The sequence below is a fragment of the Siphateles boraxobius genome, unplaced genomic scaffold (assembly GCF_051911475.1).
Source record: "Siphateles boraxobius isolate OS27281-9 unplaced genomic scaffold, OSU_SipBor_1 9, whole genome shotgun sequence".
NCBI lineage: Eukaryota > Metazoa > Chordata > Actinopteri > Cypriniformes > Leuciscidae > Siphateles > Siphateles boraxobius.
In genome coordinates, this window is record NW_027509219.1 from 4,849,144 (window position 1) to 4,868,984 (window position 19,841).

The following is a 19,841-nucleotide window of genomic DNA, read 5'->3' on the forward strand; positions in this document are numbered from 1 at the left end:
GAGTTGTGAGAAGACAAGGTGTTCACTATAGGCTAATCTATGCGCTATAGTTTTCATGCCTGACCGAAAGAAAGTGACTGACATGTTTTTGTATCAGCCTGCAAATGCATTTGAACATTTCCCCCATAGATGTAATATTGCCACTATCACTGAATTTCGTTTAAACAATTGTCTGCGTTTAACCAACGTCCAAACAACCAACGTCCATATAAATCTGTGTATTTTGCCTACATTGCATGAAAAGTACGCGTAATAACGATACTAAGTAGGCCTAATTGTATATTAAGTCATTTTGTGTTATCTCATAGGAGACTAAGTTATGGGAACCAGCCTAACTAAGAACACTGCATATAGAACTCTACAGTAAAAATTACTAATTGTGATGTGGTGAAAATTTAATTGAAATCCAAAGATTCAGTTAGAACACCAAACTTGCCGGCAATTTCTGCATGCATGTATAATATTTTTTAACGTCATCAATAGCTGACGAGTTTTATCGTAGTGCATTTAGAATAGATAGCAGCAAGTTATTTTTGCGAAACGTTTAATCTGACATTTATGACCAAACCATTTATCTTAATTACAGTTTAAAACAATGTAGAATTTAAAAAAATCACTGTTTGAGCGTCATTTTCTTTATGATATTTAATATTGTAATGATATTATAATATCGTGCATGACCCTGATAACATTTGCATTCAACACTGTTCAAAAATGATAACGTTTAATTTGATCAGAGTGGAAAGTGACGGCAAATCGATTTTTTTCAACGTAAAGAATAATGGTAAGCCTATTTAAATACTTTGTAGACTGATTGCGATATGAATGCCATAATCTCACAAGAAAAATGTCACACAAGACCGTTTTTGTTTATATGAATCAAAAAGAGATTATGTTTTGCTTACGATTTGACATTAAAATGATCATTGAAATCTATCCATACTTTAAAGGTAGTATTTAACAATCACATTAGCTACAACGTGTACAGTAACAAGTATAGTAATGAGACTGTATACAGTGGTTGGTCATCATTAAGGCTCCTTTGTCAGAATAAGAAGCTGTTTTAGTAGCCTGTTTGTATAGGAAAACATGCAGTTGTTACATCAAGGTAAAAAATTACCTGACTCTTAAATGAATACATCTTCTGCAAATATTGCATCAACGAAACTCAAGACAAAGTAGCATTTGGTAAAACACATTATATGTTATCTGACAAAGCATTTTACAGTTAACTAATCTGTCAAGTATACTGCAGTAGGCTATAGTCTATTTGCAAGATTTATTTCATATCAACTACCATTGCTTTGAAAAAAGAACCACTTACCCACATTGTTACTTACCTACTTTCAAACGCGAGCACATTACTGGATGAAAGCGTAAACATTGTTAAAGCTCAATCTTGTGCTTGTATTTAGCGCCCACTTAAGCGGAGAGCCTGCTCGCAAATGAAGAGAAGGCACGCGCTTTGTGGGCGTGGAGGGTGACCGCCCTTTCTGAGGTCGCCATGCTATCAAACTCGTGTAGTGTCTAACGCGAAAACTGAACAACTCGATACTTTACGCAAACACTATGTACAATTTTAGCAGCTATTCGTATAATTGCACTAGAGAGCTTACATAGATAATATGCCACTGCTATCAAAAATAAAATAATAAAATTGTACATATGATCCATAATGTAAATTAGATAACAAACCAGCCCTTTCGTAGCCTATCTATAATTCATTATAATTGCATAGCCATCTGGCCTTTTGTCCCCGTGGCTCGTGCCATTCTCGTGCCTAGCGCGAGCGGGGACCCAAGAGCCCCATGAGCACATTTAAAAGGAAAACGCGCCTTTTCGTTGTTTTTCCTTGTTCTTTTCTTTAGGGACTGAGGAAGTAGCTAAAAACACGCTTCTCACATCTACCGCGCTGTAGGCTATGTGCTGATGCAGTTCTCCCTCAAAGTATTACAACGGGGAAGCTTTTTTTACATAGTCTGCTGCTACGTCACAAAATCATGCACTTATGGGCGAATCATTATAGGGGAAAACAAGTCTTTGTGTGAAAAGTTACATCACCAGATGTGCATTCATTTGGCTTGGCTTTTGGCTTGGGTATTTGAATTAAGACTTGATGTTGTTTGCTAGATGTTATTGATGGGTTTTGCGATATTTGGGTTGATATTCACCTACGAATAGCCTAATTGTTTGGCTGATAGACGCGCATCTTTCAGCTTTTGTCTTGGTACTTCTGATGATTTTCAAACACTGCTGAAATACATTTCAGAATGTTTATTAGTTTTGACAAATTGTTTGGATTGTCAGTGTAGCACATTCTACTTTTTACAAGCTCGGTCGTAAGAAGCACGACGTGGGCTGTTTGAACCAGAGTGCATTAAGATTTTATTCAATATACTCAGAAACATAACGTTGAGCATTAAGATTTGTCCGTGATTTAAGAGGAAATAAACATGTGCGACCTCAATGACTCTTGCTCACTTGCTCCATTAAATTTAAAATGACTCGCCCGTGATTTTACAATTTTACTAATAGCCTATTTAGTTTTTTTTATAAAATGCAATATGTGATCAAAACGACTACACAAGCACAGACAAAAAAAATACTTGGTCTGGATTCTCAGCTTGAAGCTGTGAGAGACGCGCAGCTTTGCGAAACACCACATGTCTGCTCATCCGGTACCCATGAACTTATTTGGTTTTAGGTTCCAAACAACACAAATTATGTAGTGATTGCTAAGTCTATGCAATATTGCGTGTCAACAGCTGTTTGCAGGCAGCGTTGGTTTTGGCTTGGGAAGCATACTTTATTTGGGCTTTCTTTCATGTCGCCTCTGCAGCGTTTGCTTGTTTTTCAAGTGAAATAAATAATATAGCCTATGTAAATGATTTAATCCACATGTTCCTGTACATAAAGCTTTATTAAGTTGATTCTGTAATGATTTGTAGCTACTTCTCATTTTCTAACATGTTTATCTGTAAGGATAATTTAAAAGTGATTATTTGGAGGTTGAATTTTATTATCAAACATCATACATTTATGATGTATTTATGTTGGCATACTTTTTGATGAAATATCTATCTTCACCTGTTTATGAACTTGTATATTACAAACTTATATATGATTATGAGCAGCATGCACTTTAAATACATGAAGAAAAGCATGACACACAAAAGAAGAAAAGTCACCATAAATGTAATGTATGTAGATACGTGTATTTAGTAGGACAGCATACATCACAAATGGAAAGAACCGGGTCAGCTCATACTGGCTACTTTTTTTAAAAAATATATTAGCATTTAAAATATTATAATTTAAATTACATTTGCTGATGACTGGGTGCATTCAAAATGTATAGGACATGCATTAAACCATAAAGCTTTGTGATAATTTTAACATGATGCAATACACTTCAAAAAGTAGCCTACATTTCTAAATTATGTTTTATTAACAAAGTTCTGGAGGCATTTAGAATTTTACTGCTCAATGTGTTTTCATATTCATTATTTAAGGCCGGATTTAAGATTGTATATATAGGCCTAAATGAGACCGTAATCATCTGAGCTATAAGAGGATTTAAAATCACCATCATTTTTTCCCCCAAAGTATTTAACCACAACATATTTGAATTAGTGTAAATTAAGATTTAAGATATTGCGCACAAAACATAAATAACGCTTATATAAGCACTAAAATCCGTCTTTAAATAAACCACCATCAAAGTGTAACCATCTCGATGGCTCTTGATGCATTCAAACAGCCTGAATGTAATATGGCCATTTGACACACCAGTGATTGTAGTATCTAATGTTTGAAAATTATGCTATTAATTATTGAACTCGACCACCCCGCATTAAAAAAAGACTCGATCTACAGCTGTTTGAGTTCAGTTTTTACCATCTGTAATATATATATATGGTATGTTTCTTTATTCAGCTTTAAAGACTACTCAAATGGACAGGACCAGTACAAGCCAACAACATCGAAGGTTAATTGATGCGCTCTTGGAGACAGTGACGCGTGCCTGCCTCTGATGGAACATTCAAAAGGTCTTCAACGCACAAATAATAGTTTTTGCTCGTATCACTTTCATAATGTGTAGCCAGTAAAAAAAATATATATGTCTTTATATATATATATATATATATATATATATATAAAGACATGTACGAGATTGTTGTAGACTTTCAGTTTGACCAATCAGTTTGACTGTTAGACAACACACACAAAAAAAGAGTGGTGGTAGGCCTATACAATTATAATTTTGAATGCGTGTCACCCTATTCCCTACTTCCCTCAGCCCCCAACAAAGAAAAAAGAAGAAGAAGGGGGAAAAAACCCTTCTCTTCGTGTCACCCCGTGAAGTTTTATTGTCATATTCGGTCATATGGCTCAGACACAGACGCCAATAGATTGGAAAGACACGCCATAAATGCAGCAACGTGATAGGGTAGTAATATAGCAAACAGGTGACTAAAGAGTTAGGCAGTCTTTACTCAAGGGAGTTCGGATTCAAACTAGTGGCGCGCTTTGTTAGGATTGGAGGAACAGACATCCATCTGTTACAGAGTAACGGCGCGTGTCAGGCGCGTGAGATCACCACTGATTTGAAATATGGAGTTATGCCTTTAATATAAACCCCTGAACAGCTAAAATGCAAGGCCACTGCAAAAATAAACCAGAAATAAACTAGAAATAAATGTTTAGGGGGAAAACATGCAAAAGCTGTTCTATAATATGAATTAAACCTTATTTATAAACCCATATGCCTATAATTATATATATTGTGGATATATATATATATATATATATATATATATATATATAATTTTCCTTTTTATATAGCCTATTGGTGATTTTTTTTTAAACTATGTTGTATTGCAAACCTCCCTACCGTTGTATTAGCTATTGCCTTAAATGTAGTCTACGTACTGTATTGCTTTATGACATTAGGGTAAATAGGCTATCCAAGATGATGCAGCAGATGTTAACTATAGCGTGGCTTGGTTCATTATTGCGTGCATCATGCTCTGTATTATTTATCAGTATAGGCCAATACATGGCAGATTTCTTTGTGAAACAAATATCTTACAACACAAATTTGAGCAATGCCAAGTCAAAATGAGAGTAAACAAATAAACTTTAAATGTATATTGCAGGCTATTGTAGTTTGTTTTGCAGTAAACATTAAACCAGAATGCGATATAACGAACTTTCATTTTGTACATTGTTTTAATCTCCACGTTTGGAGAATCTCCACGTTGATTGTGAATTGCATACGAATTTGGCTTGTATATAGTTTATAAGCACATGGAAACACATGTGTAGATCTATGAAACAATGAAAATTGTTATCAATGACATGCGAATACCAGTGGTTTGGATTAAGCTCACATCAATCAACAGATGGTAACTTTCGGGACAGTCAGATCAGATCTCCCTATGGCATCCAGCATCCCCCTCTGCGTCAAATCGAAGGCACAAAGGAATAGAAGCCCTCCCTCCACGCCAAAGAGCCCTATAAAAGACCCCTCTCGCCCACCCTGACCACAAAACTCCACTCTTCTCTCTTAGGGACACCAACAGATCAAATCATGACACCAAACATTATTACCGAAGCTCATTCCCACTCAATCGGCACTCGAATGACTGTAGCTCAGAGAAAAGAGGCACATGAATCGAGAAAGGTGAGGACGACTTTGAGTTCATTTTAATGAACTCCCCTGAACCATTTTAACGATAGACTTTGTAGTCACTAAAAACTCACATTTACATTAACCGATTTCTTTCTATTTTTCAGACTCTCAAGCCATTGATGGAAAAGAGAAGGCGGGCTCGCATTAACGAGAGCCTCAATAACTTAAAAACACTAATACTCCCTCTGATCGGCAAAGACGTAAGTATCTTAACTTTGGAGCTTGAATGGTATTACTTGCCATACATCCAAGTGTGCGTCAGTGTCTGAACAATATCCTTATGTGTCAAATCATTTTCAATTTGTAGGCTTCACGTTATTCAAAGCTCGAGAAAGCTGACATTCTCGAAATGACTGTCCGGTTCCTCAAAGATCTGCCTTCCTCATCAGCTAAAGGTGAGTGATCTATAGTGATTTGCTTTTGTTTACACCATTCTCAGCATTTAATTAAAATCTGCGTTATTTCAAATGGGCAAAATATATTTAATGATTTTATCCCCCTTTTTTAAAGGTCAAACAGACAGCTATAAAGAGGGTTATAAAGCCTGTATGCAGCGCATCTCTGTGATGCTGCCTCAGTCTAACCTAGGAACAGAAACCTCTCAGCGCGTCAACGAGTTCATTCAGCACTCGATGGTGTCTGCGGCATCGTCCTGCGAGAACTGCTGTGGTCAGAACTCCAGAATGATTTCACAAATGCACCAGAGACTTGTGAGCTTGAGGAACAACACCTCTTCAATGGAGAACCACTCCATCAGTAACGCGTCTGCACCCAGCCAAGCTCAGCCTGCGCCACAAGCACCTGTGGACATGTGGAGACCGTGGTGACCAAACACGCAACTGGAGGCTTCAGGGAAATTGTTTATTATTAACTTTGTATATTATTTATTTGTCGTAATAAGCTTGAGAAATGTAAAGCCTGTTATTGAGATTACATGTAAGGATTTTAAGTTTGTATTACCTAAAATATGGCTACTTTGTTAATGAAAGAGAGCCAGCGATCACAGATCATGGAAGTATACTTATTACAACCATAGTTGTATTCTATGAGCATAACGTTATGCAATCCTCGTTGGGGTTTAAATATTATGCACTGTAAACAACAGAATTGTAAACCCCAAGGGTTAAAATGTATTTATGAGGTTTGCACAATTTACTTTATTTCATTTCTGTGCAAAGAAGTTGTAAACACTGTGTGTTAATTACTATTGGCAAAATTAATGTCCCTGAAGGAAACATAATCACAAAAATGTTAAACTTTGTGAAGGAACAGAAGAATAAAATCATTTTGCTTTGAAATTCTTGAAATCTTGTTTTTTTCTTCAAAATGCCTGAAGGAATAAAGCAACTGGACGTTGTAGATGAAAGAAAATAAATATGTTAAATGACATAAATGTCAAACACATGAATAGCAAACCGTTATTAAATATGCACACATATGCACTGATCTGGGTAAGATCCAAACTGGGAAACAATATAAACAATCGTCGATTTAGCATCTGTTATTAGAGATACACAGGGGTGACTTTGGAAGTGTTTTTTTTTTTTTTTCACTTTCAATGACCTTTCAGATTTATTACTTATAAAATATTTTATGACTCAAAGAACATTAAACACTTCATGTTTCCTCCTAACATTATTTTCTTCAGTATCAAGTAAAGTATAATTTATGATAGGCTATGGCACAAACAGATTGATTGGAATCTGCATTTACAACCCGGTGCATGCAGAGTTTGACAGCCCACACAAACCTTTTTAATACAATTGTCCTCAGGTTAAAGAAATCTTTTTGTTTTGAGGATATTGCACAGACATTGGATTTCCCCCAAAAAACTACCTGACCAAAACAACAGTCATATTCTAGCCAACTTTAATAATTTTCTGAATATTTTAAACTCCTGAATAACAATTCTAATAAATATATATAATTTTTTTTTTTACAAATTTAAAGATTATAATTTAGTTGATCTCTCCCTCTTTCTCACAACCTCATTGTGGGGCGGCAGTGGCTCAGTGGTTCATAGGTTTTCTACAATAGAAAAGGTTTCCTCCCATAGAAAACCATTAGGCCTAAGAAAACGCTTAATGTGGCTGCCTCAAGGAAGAATGATGCAGAGATGTAATCAGCCTGTTTTTTTTTCCTTCAAAAATTTCCGGGAGTTTAGCAGCTTAAAATGATCTGATTGCAAACCGAGCCACGAAATTGGGTTAAAGGGTTAGAATCAACTAGAATTGCCATTGTAGATCCTCAGTGTGGAAAACGTCTCAGGTTACGTCTGTAACCCTACAGCAGAAGCAAAGTCGATCACAGGGATGCAGGAAGTATGGCAGGGCGACGCAGCGTCTCGTTCCCTTCTCAGGGAACTAGGGTTGCAGACGTAACCTGAGACGTTCCCTTTTGAGGGAACTCGGGCTGCGTCAATGATGCTTTGGGAACGAAAATACCCAATACTCCATACTTACAATTGCCTGTATGAAAACTGTCGGCAATTTAAGTATAAAGCACCTGAGACTCTGGGGCAGCGTCCAGGTCAAGGCTATAAAACCACACAAATGTGAGTGGCGAGGACCAACCTGCTGCATCACAAACTTTTTCTCTTGAAGAGAAACTCCTGATAATAAGGCTTTAGAGACCGCCATACCCCTATGTGCTTTAATGAGCTCTGACCACCAAAGGGCACGGCTGGCCAGAGGACTCATAAGCGAGAGAGACAGCCTCGACTATCCACTTGCTGATTGTCTGGTTAGAGGCTGGAAGACCCTTCTTAGGTAAACCAAAGCAGACAAATAACTTATCTGATTTTCTCCACGGGGCAGCCCAGTGGACATAAGTATCCAGTGCTCGCACTGGACACAAGAGATTCAGTTTTTCCTGGTCCAAAGAAGCAAACGGAGGAAGACAGAAAGCCTGCAGCACAACAGGCCTCGGAATATTGGTCGACAAACACCCTGGGATATATGCTAATCTTAAATTATCTAAGATTGTTATTCACGTCGGCACTAATGATGTTCGACCACGCCAGTCGGAGATCACCAAAATTAATATTAAAGAGGTGTTTGAACTGGAAAGTACAATGTCAGGCACTGTAATTTGCTCTGGCCCCCTTCCTGTTCACAGGAGTGATGAGATAGTTAGCAGATTCTGTTCACTCAATGGCTGGCTAAGTGGTGTCCGCAAAATAATATAGAATTCATAGACAATTGGAAAAGTTTTTGGGGCAAACCTGACCTGTTGAAAAGAGATGGTATTCATCCCTCCTGGGATGGTGCTGCTCTTCTCTCTAGTAATTTGGCTCATAGTTTTAGAGATAAAACATGACAATCTGGGGCTCAGATCAGGAAGCAGCTAAACGACCGTCTGCCAGCGACCTCGCGTCACCAATTACAGATAAATCCCATCACATAGAGCCTCTTTCACCTAGATATCATCATATAGAGACTGTGTCTGTTCCCCAAATTTGGACATCCAAAATACGTCCAAAATGTAATTGAAGTTCAACAAATAAAAAATAGATATAATACAGATGAGCAAACGATAAAGCTTGGGTTGCTGAATATTCGATCCCTTACTTCAAAAGCGCTCATAGTTAATGATATGATTTCTGATTATAACCTAGATGTACTGTGTTTGACAGAAACCTGGCTAAAACTAAACGATTACATTACTTTAAATGAGTCCACCCCCCAAGATTACTGTTATATACATGAGCCTTGTCCGAAAGGCAAAGGGAGAGGTGTTGCTGTAATTTATAGTAATATTTTCAAAAGCACTAAGAAATCTAGTTTTAAATATACTTCTTTTGAAGTGTTGGTGCTTAATGTAAAAATATATAATGTAAACGATAATCACGTTTGAGAATTCTGCTGGCTACTGTATACAGGCCACCAGGACACCATAAAGTTTTTATCAAAGAATTTGCTGACTTTCTATCAGAATTAGTATTGACTGCAGATAAAGTACTAATTGTTGGCCTCAAAAAGATGCATTGGGATTGGCATTTAAAGACATTGTAAACTCAAGGACCTACTCATTGTCGTAATCATACTCTAGATCTAATATTATCACATGGAATCAATGTTGATGCCGTTGAAATCCTGCAGCAGAGCGACGACACCTCAGATCATTATCTAGTCTCATGTAAATTACATTTAGCCAAGGCTGCAAAGCCGACTTCGTGTTACAAATATGTTAGACCTATCACTTCTGCCACTAAAGAATGCTTTATTAATAATCTTCCTAATCAGTTTCATCATCTCAGCATCCCGGATAGCTTAGAAGAACTTGATATTGCAACAGAAACTTTTAACTCTCTCTTTTCCAGCACTTTAGACACAGTTGCTCCGTTGCGCTTAATGAAGATTAAGGAAAATAGTCCAACGCCTTGGTACAACGAGCACACCCGGGCCCTTAAGAGAGCAGCCAGAAATGGAGCGAAACTGGAAGAAAACAAAACTAGAGGTATTTCGGATTTCATGGAAGGAGAGCTTGATTGCTTACATAGAGGCTTTAAAAGCTGCTAGATCTGCTTATTTTTCAACCCTATTAGAAGAAAATAAACATAATCCTAGGTATTTATTTGAAAAAGTGGCTAAACGAACGAAAAAGAAAGCTTCAAGTCCAAGCTTCCAAAAACACAGCAGTAATGACTTTATGAACTTCTTCACTTATAAGATTGATAATATTAGGGACAAAATTATAACTATGCAACCGTCTACTTCAGTATTGCATCAGGGAGTGCATTGTAGTCTAGCTGAGGAAAAATTTTATTCATTTGTTGCTATAGGAGAGGAGGAATTTTGCAAACTCTTTAATTCATCTAAATCGACAACATGTATGTTAGACCCTATACCGACTAAGCTACTGAAAGAGATGCTTCCAGATGTCATAGATCCTCTTCTCAATATCATTAATTCGTCTTTGTCTCTAGGATACGTACCAAAAACCTTTAAGCTGGCTATGATTAAACCGCTTGTTAAAAAAACACAACTTGATCATACAAAATTAGTCAATTACAGGCCGATCTCCAATATACCTTTTCTGTCAAAGATATTAGAAAAAGCAGTATCCTCACAACTGTGTTCCTTTCTTGAAAGAAATTATATCTGCGAGGATTTTCAGTCCGGATTTACACCGTATCATACTACTGAGACTGCTCTCATTAGACTCACAAATGATTTGCTCTTATCATCAGATTGTGGTTGTATGTCTCTATTAGTGTTACTTGATCTTAGTGCTGTATTTGACACCATCGACCACAACATCCTTTTAGATAGACTAGAAAACTATGTTGGCATTAGTGGAATTGCACTAGCATGGTTTAAATCATACTTATCTGACCGTTATCAGTTTGTAGCAGTAAATGAAGAGATGTCTTATCGATCACAAGGTCAGTATGGCGTACCACAAGGCTCTTCGCCCTGGTCGTCACCGCCATGGCCACCCGAAGGGTCTTCACCGCACTGGCCACCCGAAGGCTCTTCACCACCCTGGCCGCCCGAGGGGTCTTCATCGCCCTGGCCGCCCGAGTGTTCTTCACCGCCCTGGCCGCCCGAGGGTTCTTCACCGCCCTGGCCGCCCGAGAGTTCTTCACCGCCCTGGCCGCCCGAGGGGTCTTCACCGCCCTGGCCGCCCGAGGGGTCTTCACCGCCCTGGCCGCCCGAGGGGTCTTCAACGCCCTGACCGCCCGATGGGTCGTCTGCTTCGCCATGGCCGCCCGATGGGTGGTGGACACAATCCTTGTCTGCACTCATCACTGTTCATTGCACCCAGCTGTTCCCCATCATGATTGTTAGTTCTTGTGTATAAATACCCTGCCTGTTTAGTGTTTGTTACGGAGTCCTTGTTTTTCATCACCCCACGTCTGAGTACTGCCGCCTTGCCTTTTTGTATTGTTCTTGTTTATTTTGGATTGATACTTTGGTTTTTACCCCTGCCTGGACTGAAGAGAAAGTTCAGTATGGCGTACCACAAGGCTCAATACTAGGACCGCTCTGTACATGCTACCGTTAGGAGATATCATTAGGAAACATGGAATTAGTTTTCACTGTTATGCTGATGATACTCAGCTCTATATTTCCTCAAAACCTAACGAAACTTACCAATTCACAAAATTAACGGAATGCATAGCTGATATAAAAAATTGGATGACTAGTAATTTCCTTCTACTAAATTCTGAAAAAAACAGAGATTCTAATTATTGGACAAAAAACTTCCACACGCAATAACCTAGAATACTGTTTAACACTTGATGGCTGCTCTGTCAAGTCTTCGTCGTCAGTTAGGAACCTGGGTATGCTCTTTGATACCAATCTCTCATTTGAAAGTCACGTGTCTAGTATCTGTAAAAGGGCATATTTCCATCTTAAATATATATATATAAATTACGTCGTATGCTCTCATTGACAAATGCGGAACAATTAGTTCATGCGTTCATGACCTCAAGGCTAGATTATTGTAATGCTCTACTGGGTAATAGCCCTGCACGCTTAATAAACAAACTACAGCCAAAATGCAGCCGCAAGAGTTCTTACCAGAACCAGGAAGTATGACCATATTAGCCCGGTTCTGTCAACACTGCATTGGCTCCCTATTAAACATCGTATACATTTTAAAATATTGCTGATTACTTACAAAGCACTAAATGGTTTAGCTCCCCAGTACTTGAGCGAGCTCTTAACCCATTATAGTCCTTCACGTCTATTGCGATCTCAAAAATCTGGCCATTTGATAATACCTAGAATATCAAAACAACTGCTGGCGGTAGATCCTTTTCCTATTTAGCACCAAAACTTTGGAACAATCTTCCTAACATTGTCCGGGAAGCAGACACAGTCTGTCAGTTCAAATCTAGACTAAAAACACATCTCTTTGGCTTAGCATACACATAACACATTATAGATTGCTATAATTCAATGTTAGGCTGCATAGTTTAGATCAGCCGGAACCGGGAACACTTCCCATAAATCCTGAAGTACTTTGTACATATAAGAAGGCTGGTATCTACGCTAATATTAGTCTCTCTGTTTATCCCGAGGTTTACTGCAGTCCGCCGGATCCAAGCCATATCCAGATCTGATGAAGGACCATTACATGGACACGACGACAACGCATCCCTGAAGTGCCAGCCTCATCAACACTGTGAAGGCCTCATGGACACCTCAACAAACTCATCTCCATACCGGCGTGATGACTCCGACCCCTAACCAGATGAACTGGATAAATATTGTGAAAGTTCTGATCCAATCTGACTTCTGACCTATTATGATAATCATAGCCAAAATCCTAATCTAACGATTTAGTAATTTAACGTAATTTAACCGCCTAAATCATAATCATACACTGTTCATTTGTTGGCCAAAGGAGGACTGGCCCCCGGACTGAGCCTGGGTTCTCCCAAGGTTTTTTTCTCCATTCTGTCACCTGATGGAGTTTTGGTTCCTTGCCAATGTCGCCTTTTTTCGCCTTCATTCACCATTGGCTTTTGGCTTGCTTAGTTGGGGAGATTTAACATTTAATTTTGAATTTAACAATACTATTACAACTTTACTTTCCTGTTATCTCTGTAAAGCTGCTTGAAACAATTTGTATTGTAAAAGCGCTATATAAATAAAGGTGACTTGACTTGACTTGGACTGGATGTATGATTACGGACTTCCCCAATAAATTCTTACTGCAATTGGATCTCCCTGTTTCCCGTGTGTGGATCGTGACAAGATTAGGTCAGACGGAACTGGGAACACTTCCTTTAAATCCTGATGTACTCGTTACATCATAAGAAGAATGGCATCTATGCAAATTTTAGTGTCTTTGTTTATCCCAAGGTTTTCCCGCAGCCCGTCGGAACCAGAACGTTTCCAGGTCTGATGAAGGACCTTCGCGTGGACCCGATGACAATGCAGTAATGAAGTGCCAACTAGCTTCTCCCTATGGAGAATCCCTACACCAATCTACAGATAAAGCGTTGTGGAATTTCCGTTTCATTTACCTACCCGAAGTGATAAAATAAAATAAAATCCTGCATCAAATTTATAGGCAAGACAAGTAGTTTGTTTAGGCATGGTTTGTAGGGAATTGCAAACCTAGGCACATATATTAAAACACACATAATTGGGCAATTCTTAGACTATGGACACTTTCATGTCCTTTTATCATATTTTATAAAAAACATTTAATATTGAAAAATTCACACTTTCATAGTTAACTTTACAATGAAAGTACTTTAGGAACTTTTTACAAGTAGTCTACGATGATTTTTTCACCTTTTTAAACATCATTATAGATGCAAATATTGCTGTTTTGTGCTTGTCCCACACCCAGACTTCTGATCTTCAATAATGACAAAAGAAGTGTAAAAAATGATTTATCTTTTTTTTTATATGACTGTATACAGTATCAGTAAAATAATCAAAACTTAATTGTGGTATTTAAGGTCAGACAACTATTAATGTGATTTTATATACAAAATATAGTTGTCCCACAGTATTGCCGTCATTTCCAACACAATGCTGTAATGTCCCTTTTAAAAGGCTTTTTTGAAAGATTGTTTGGGTAGTTTCTATGGAAATGAACAATGACATCACAGCACATGTCTGACTGTAACGATGGCAGGAGGAATGAAGCAGAGAGCGAATCCAAATGCAAGCACTTTAATTATCTAACAGACAAGTAATCCAGAAAACTCTAAACTCAGAACAAGGCACATAGGACACAGAACATCTCACATCAAACAACGACCGACAAACAACAACTGAAGAACAAGGGTATAAATACACAGGAAAAACAAGCTAAACAAGATAACAAGGGGGCGTGGCTAATCAGAAACACATGGGGAGACTAATCAACAGAACGGGGAACAGCTGAACATGTAAAGACAGGGAAACACATGACAGACAAGAACAAGGAACAAAACACAACGCCCACACGGTGATATAGTCCCCCCCCCCTATGGGCGGCTCCCGACGCCCCTCGAAACAAAACACTAAAGTTCAGGAGGGTGGTGAAGTGGATCCCTCAGGCGGCCAGGGCAGTGAAGACCCCTCGGGCGGCCAGGGCGGTGAAGACCCCTCGGGCGGCCAGGGCGGTGAAGACCCCTCGGGCGGCCAGGGCGGTGAAGACCCCTCGGGCGGCCAGGGCGGTGCAGACACCGGCTCAGGAACAGCAGACACCGGCTCAGGAACAGCAGACAACTCACACACTGGCTCGGGAACAGACATCACACACACTGGCTCGGGAACAGACATCACACACACTACATCACACACACTGGCTCGGGAAAAGACACCACACACACTACATTACACACACTGGCTCGGGAACAGACACCACACACACTGGCTCGGGAACAGACACCACACACACTGGCTCGGGAACAGACACCACACACATTGGCTCGGGAACAGACACCACACACACTGGCTCGGGAACAGACACCACACACACTGGCTCGGGAACAGACACCACACACACTGGCTCGGGAACAGACACCACACACACTGGCTCGGGAACAGACACCACACACACTGGCTCGGGAACAGACATCACACACACTGGCTCGGGAACAGACATCACACACACTGGCTCGGGAACAGACAACACACACACTGGCTCGGGAACAGACATCACACACACTAGTTCGAAGGCGGCCATCTTGTCCGTAGACACTGGCTCGGAGGAAGTGACGTGAACAGTCTCTGGATCAGCAGCAGTGACTTGAACAGTCTCTGGATCGGCGTGACTTGAACAGTCTCTGTATCGGCAGACGTGACTTGAACAGTCTCTGTATCGGCAGACGTGACTTGAACAGTCTCTGTATCGGCAGACGTGACTTGAACAGTCTCTGTATCGGCAGACGTGACTTGAACAGTCTCTGTATCGGCAGACGTGACTTGAACAGTCTCTGTATCGGCAGACGTGACTTGAACAGTCTCTGTATCGGCAGACGTGACTTGAACAGTCTCTGTATCGGCAGACGTGACTTGAACAGTCTCTGTATCGGCAGACGTGACTTGAACAGTCTCTGTATCGGCAGACGTGACTTGAACAGTCTCTGTATCGGCAGACGTGACTTGAACAGTCTCTGTATCGGCAGACGTGACTTGAACAGTCTCTGTATCGGCAGACGTGACTTGAACAGTCTCTGTATCGGCAGACGTGACTTGAACAGTCTCTGTATCGGCAGACGTGACTTGAACAGTCTCTGTATCGGCAGACGTGACTTGAACAGTCTCTGTATCGGCAGACGTGACTTGAACAGTCTCTGTTTCGGCAGACGTGACTTGAACAGTCTCTGTATCGGCAGACGTGACTTGAACAGTCTCTGTATCGGCAGACGTGACTTGAACGGTCTATGTATCAGCAGACGTGACTTGAACAGTCTCTGTATCGGCAGACGTGACCTGAACAGTCTCTGTATCGGCAGACGTGACTTGAACAGTCTCTGTATCGGCAGACGTGACTTGAACAGTCTCTGTATCGGCAGATGTGACTTGAACAGTCTCTGGATCGGCAGACGTGACTTGAACAGTCTCTGGATCGGCAGACGTGACTTGAACAGTCTCTGGATCGGCAGACGTGACTTGAACAGTCTCTGTATCGGCAGACGTGACTTGAACAGTCTCTGTATCGGCAGACGTGACTTGAACAGTCTCTGGATCGGCAGACGTGACTTGAACAGTCTCTGGATCGGCAGACGTGACTTGAACAGTCTCTGGATCGGCAGACGTGACTTGAACAGTCTCTGGATCGGCAGACGTGACTTGAACAGTCTCTGGATCGGCAGGGACCAGCGGCGAGGACTCTGGACTGACAGGAAGTACAGGAAGGACTTCCAGGCATTGCGAGACGCGGGAAGTCCTCTTCCTCCTCCGTCTCCGAGAGCGAGAGGGCGCTGGGCTGGACGGGACCAGCGGTGAAGGCTCTGTGCTGGACGGGACCAGCGGTGAAGGCTCTGGCTGGACGTGGCTGATGTGAAGCTCTGGCTGGACGTGGCTGACGTGAAGCTCTGGCTGGACGTGGCTGACGTGAAGCTCTGGCTGGACGTGGCTGACGTGAAGCTCTGGCTGGACGTGAAAATCCAGCTGGTCGTGGAGGTCAGATGATGACCTGGCGTACCGTGGGAGGAACCTCTCCAGACATCGGGAGAGTGCCTCTCTCCAGTCCAGACCAGAGATATTGGGAAGCTTCCTCGGGCTGACCTCCTTAGCCCCCAGCCGGTAACAATTTAATTGCCTCGTATCCGAGGGAGCAGGAAGAAGCAAGAGGAATAAATCCCCACGTGAACTGAAATAAATCAGGGCTATCCAGGGCCAAGGCTGCGATCTGACCCGCGAATTCCCGGCTCATGCTGGGGAGATCAGACGAGGTCCGTGCTGCTGGATTCATTTTGGTCGGTCGTTCTGTAACGATGGCAGGAGGAATGAAGCAGAGAGCGTATCCAAATGCAAGCACTTCAATTATGTTTGGTTCTGTTTTGGCATAGGATTTGGCATACTTCCGCGGCATCTTAAAAATAGATGAAAAGGCATTTCAACAAATACATATTTTAATAAATACATTAGCATTGTATATTTCAATAAATAAAATATACACATGTAGACACACACCATCGATGAATTGCACCTTGTAAGCATAAATGTCATTTCCACCTCACCTTTGTCATTTCCACCAAAGAAGGAATGTGTTGTTAATGACGGTGGTGGAAATGATAATCCTGCAGTATTTTGCAGTATTAAGGGGTATTTTGTATCCCTTATGATTGGGACATCTCACATAAATCAGCCATTGCCCAGAACCGAGAGCGCGCGCGCCACGCTTTCGGCTCCGGTTCAGTTTCACAAGCCCGCAAATGGCGACCTGAACCCGGAGGCCATTCGCCCCCTAGCGGCTCACATAGCTGCGTGGGAAACTATCCCAGGGTTTTCAGAATGGGTGCTGAGCACAATAAAGCAGGGCTATACACTTCAATTCATTTGCCGTTGACCGCGACGATAGTGAATGCGGAAGTAGCACACCTACTTCACGCAGAAATAGCAAAGCTGCTGTGCAAAGGGGCGATAGAAAAGGTGGCGCCTTCTCTGAGCGAGTCAGAGTTTTACAGCCGATATTTTTCTCGTACCCAAGAAGGACGGAGCCTTCAGACCTATCCTAGATCTGAGACATTTGAACAAAGTGCTTGCGAAAAGGCAGTTCAAAATGGAAAATCCTTGCGCACGTTCGCCCGAGGGACTGGTTTATTTCTCTAGATCTGAAGGATGCCTATTTTCAGATTCAGATAATACCCCGTCACAGGCAATTGTTGTGATTCGCCTTCGACGGTCAGGTATATCAATACACCATCCTGCCGTTCGGCCTGTCCCTAGCACCCCGTACATTTACGAAGTGCATGGACGCGGCGCTCGCCCCCTGAGAAGTCAGGGGCTGCGAATAATGAACCATCTGGACGATTGGCTAATATTGGCACAGTCAGAGACAGAACTGCTGTCTCACAGAACAGTGCTTCTCAGTCACCTGGAAAGCTTGGGTCTCACGGTCAACTGGACCAAGAGCTCATTACTGCCCAGCCAGTCAATTTCATTTTAGGAATAGAACTGGACTCTGTGACCATGACGGCTCGCTTATCGACACAGCGCTTGGCCGTGTTCGCCACCTAGCCGCATCTTTCCAGAAGGGCAGCTTTCTCCCTTTGAAAACATTTCAAAGGATGTTGGGCTGTATGGCATCAGCTGCAGCGGTGCTTCAGCTGGGCCTACTGCGCATGCGCCCGCTCCAACGCTGGTCGCCCAGAAAATCAGAGTGACTCAGACCTGCATAGCGGCTCTGCAGCCCTGGTTAGTAGCCGACTGGTACCAGCAGGGAGTGATGATGGGAACCATCTCTTAACGGAAAGTCATTTCGACAGACTAGTCCAACTTGGGTTGGGACGCGCTGTTCGAGGGCAGACCGGTCTTCGGCCAGTGGTCAGACCTAGAGAAGTGTTTTCACATAAACTGTCTGGAGATGATAGCGGTCGAGAAAGCGCTGAAGCGCTTCCTCCCGTTCATACAGGACCAACATGTTCTTGTCCGTTCGGACAACATGTCTGTAGTATCCTATGTAAACCGTCAGGGCGGTGTCAGATCCAGAAATCTCTGCAATCTGACGGAACGCCTCCTTATTTGGTCTCAGATGCACCTGCGCTCGCTGAGGGCGGCGCATGTGCCTGGCCATTTGAACGACGGCCCAGACAAACTGTCCAGGGACAATGTTCCCCCAGGGGAATGGTCCCTGCACCCCCAAACAGTCCAGAAGCTGTGGCGCCTATTCGGCAGAGCGGAAGTCGACCTATTTGCGTCAAAAGACAACGCTCAATGCCCGACGTTCTTCTCGAAGGCCGGGGACGCGCTGGCCCAGGTTGGCCCAGCCTCCCGCTATATGCTTTCCCTCCGGTCTATCTGTTACCACAGGTGATCAAGAGAATCAGGGAAACGCGCCACTCGGTGCTCCTCATAGCCGCGCGTTGGGAGAATCAGATTGGTTCCCGGAACTAGCACGGCTGTCACATACAGCTCCGTGGCCGATTCCGGTGAGGGCAGATGTCCTCTCTCAGCCTCACGGCACGATCTGGCATCTCCATCCAGAGCGCTGGTCTCTGCACGCATGGTTGATCAACGGGTACTCGTTGCCCTGCCAGAAGGAGTGATGAACACAATCACGCAGTCTAGAGCTCCTTCCACGAGAAGGCTCTACGCGTCTAAATGGTCGGTGTTCTCCGGATGGTGCACCGACAGAGGTCTGGACCCACGGACATGCGGGGTGGCGCATCTGCTCACCTTCCTACAAGAGCTGTTGGATAAGGGGAGGTCCCCATCCACGCTCAAAGTATACGTGGCGGCCGTGGCAGCGTTCGCAGAATCGACGCACGGCCAGTCACTGGGAAAACATGAGTTGGTCATCCGCTTCCTTAGAGGAGCTAGAAGGATGAACTCGCTGCGCCCCACGTCGGTTCCTATATGGGATCTTTCATTGGTCCTCGAGGCCCTTTCCATTTGAACCACTAGACTCCGTGGGGTTGAAATATCTATCACTGAAAACCGTCTTTCTGACTGCACTGTCGTCAGTAAAACGTGTGGGGGACCTGCACGCGCTGTCTGTTAGCGCGTCGTGTCTTGAG

General features: G+C 42.2%; 1 protein-coding gene across 1 annotated transcript; it reads left to right on the top strand.

Moving 5' to 3' along the window:
- Window positions 1–5,593: 5,593 nt before the first annotated feature.
- On the top strand, window positions 5,594–6,522 carry hes2.1 (hes family bHLH transcription factor 2, tandem duplicate 1). Its single transcript, XM_077223151.1, has 4 exons — window positions 5,594–5,686; window positions 5,800–5,895; window positions 6,003–6,090; window positions 6,206–6,522. Exons 1-4 carry the CDS (start codon window positions 5,594–5,596, stop codon window positions 6,520–6,522), a joined length of 594 nt encoding a protein of 197 aa, XP_077079266.1.
- The last annotated feature ends 13,319 nt before the right edge of the window (window positions 6,523–19,841 follow it).

Excerpts from the sequence above, each read along its gene's own strand:
- hes2.1 (XM_077223151.1), top strand. The coding sequence starts at position 5,594 with ATGACACCAAACATTATTACCGAAGCTCATTCCCACTCAATCGGCACT. Across the intron at positions 5,896-6,002 it reads TCCCTCTGATCGGCAAAGAC|GCTTCACGTTATTCAAAGCT; the intron begins GTAAGTATCTTA and ends TTCAATTTGTAG. Across the intron at positions 6,091-6,205 it reads GCCTTCCTCATCAGCTAAAG|GTCAAACAGACAGCTATAAA; the intron begins GTGAGTGATCTA and ends CCTTTTTTAAAG.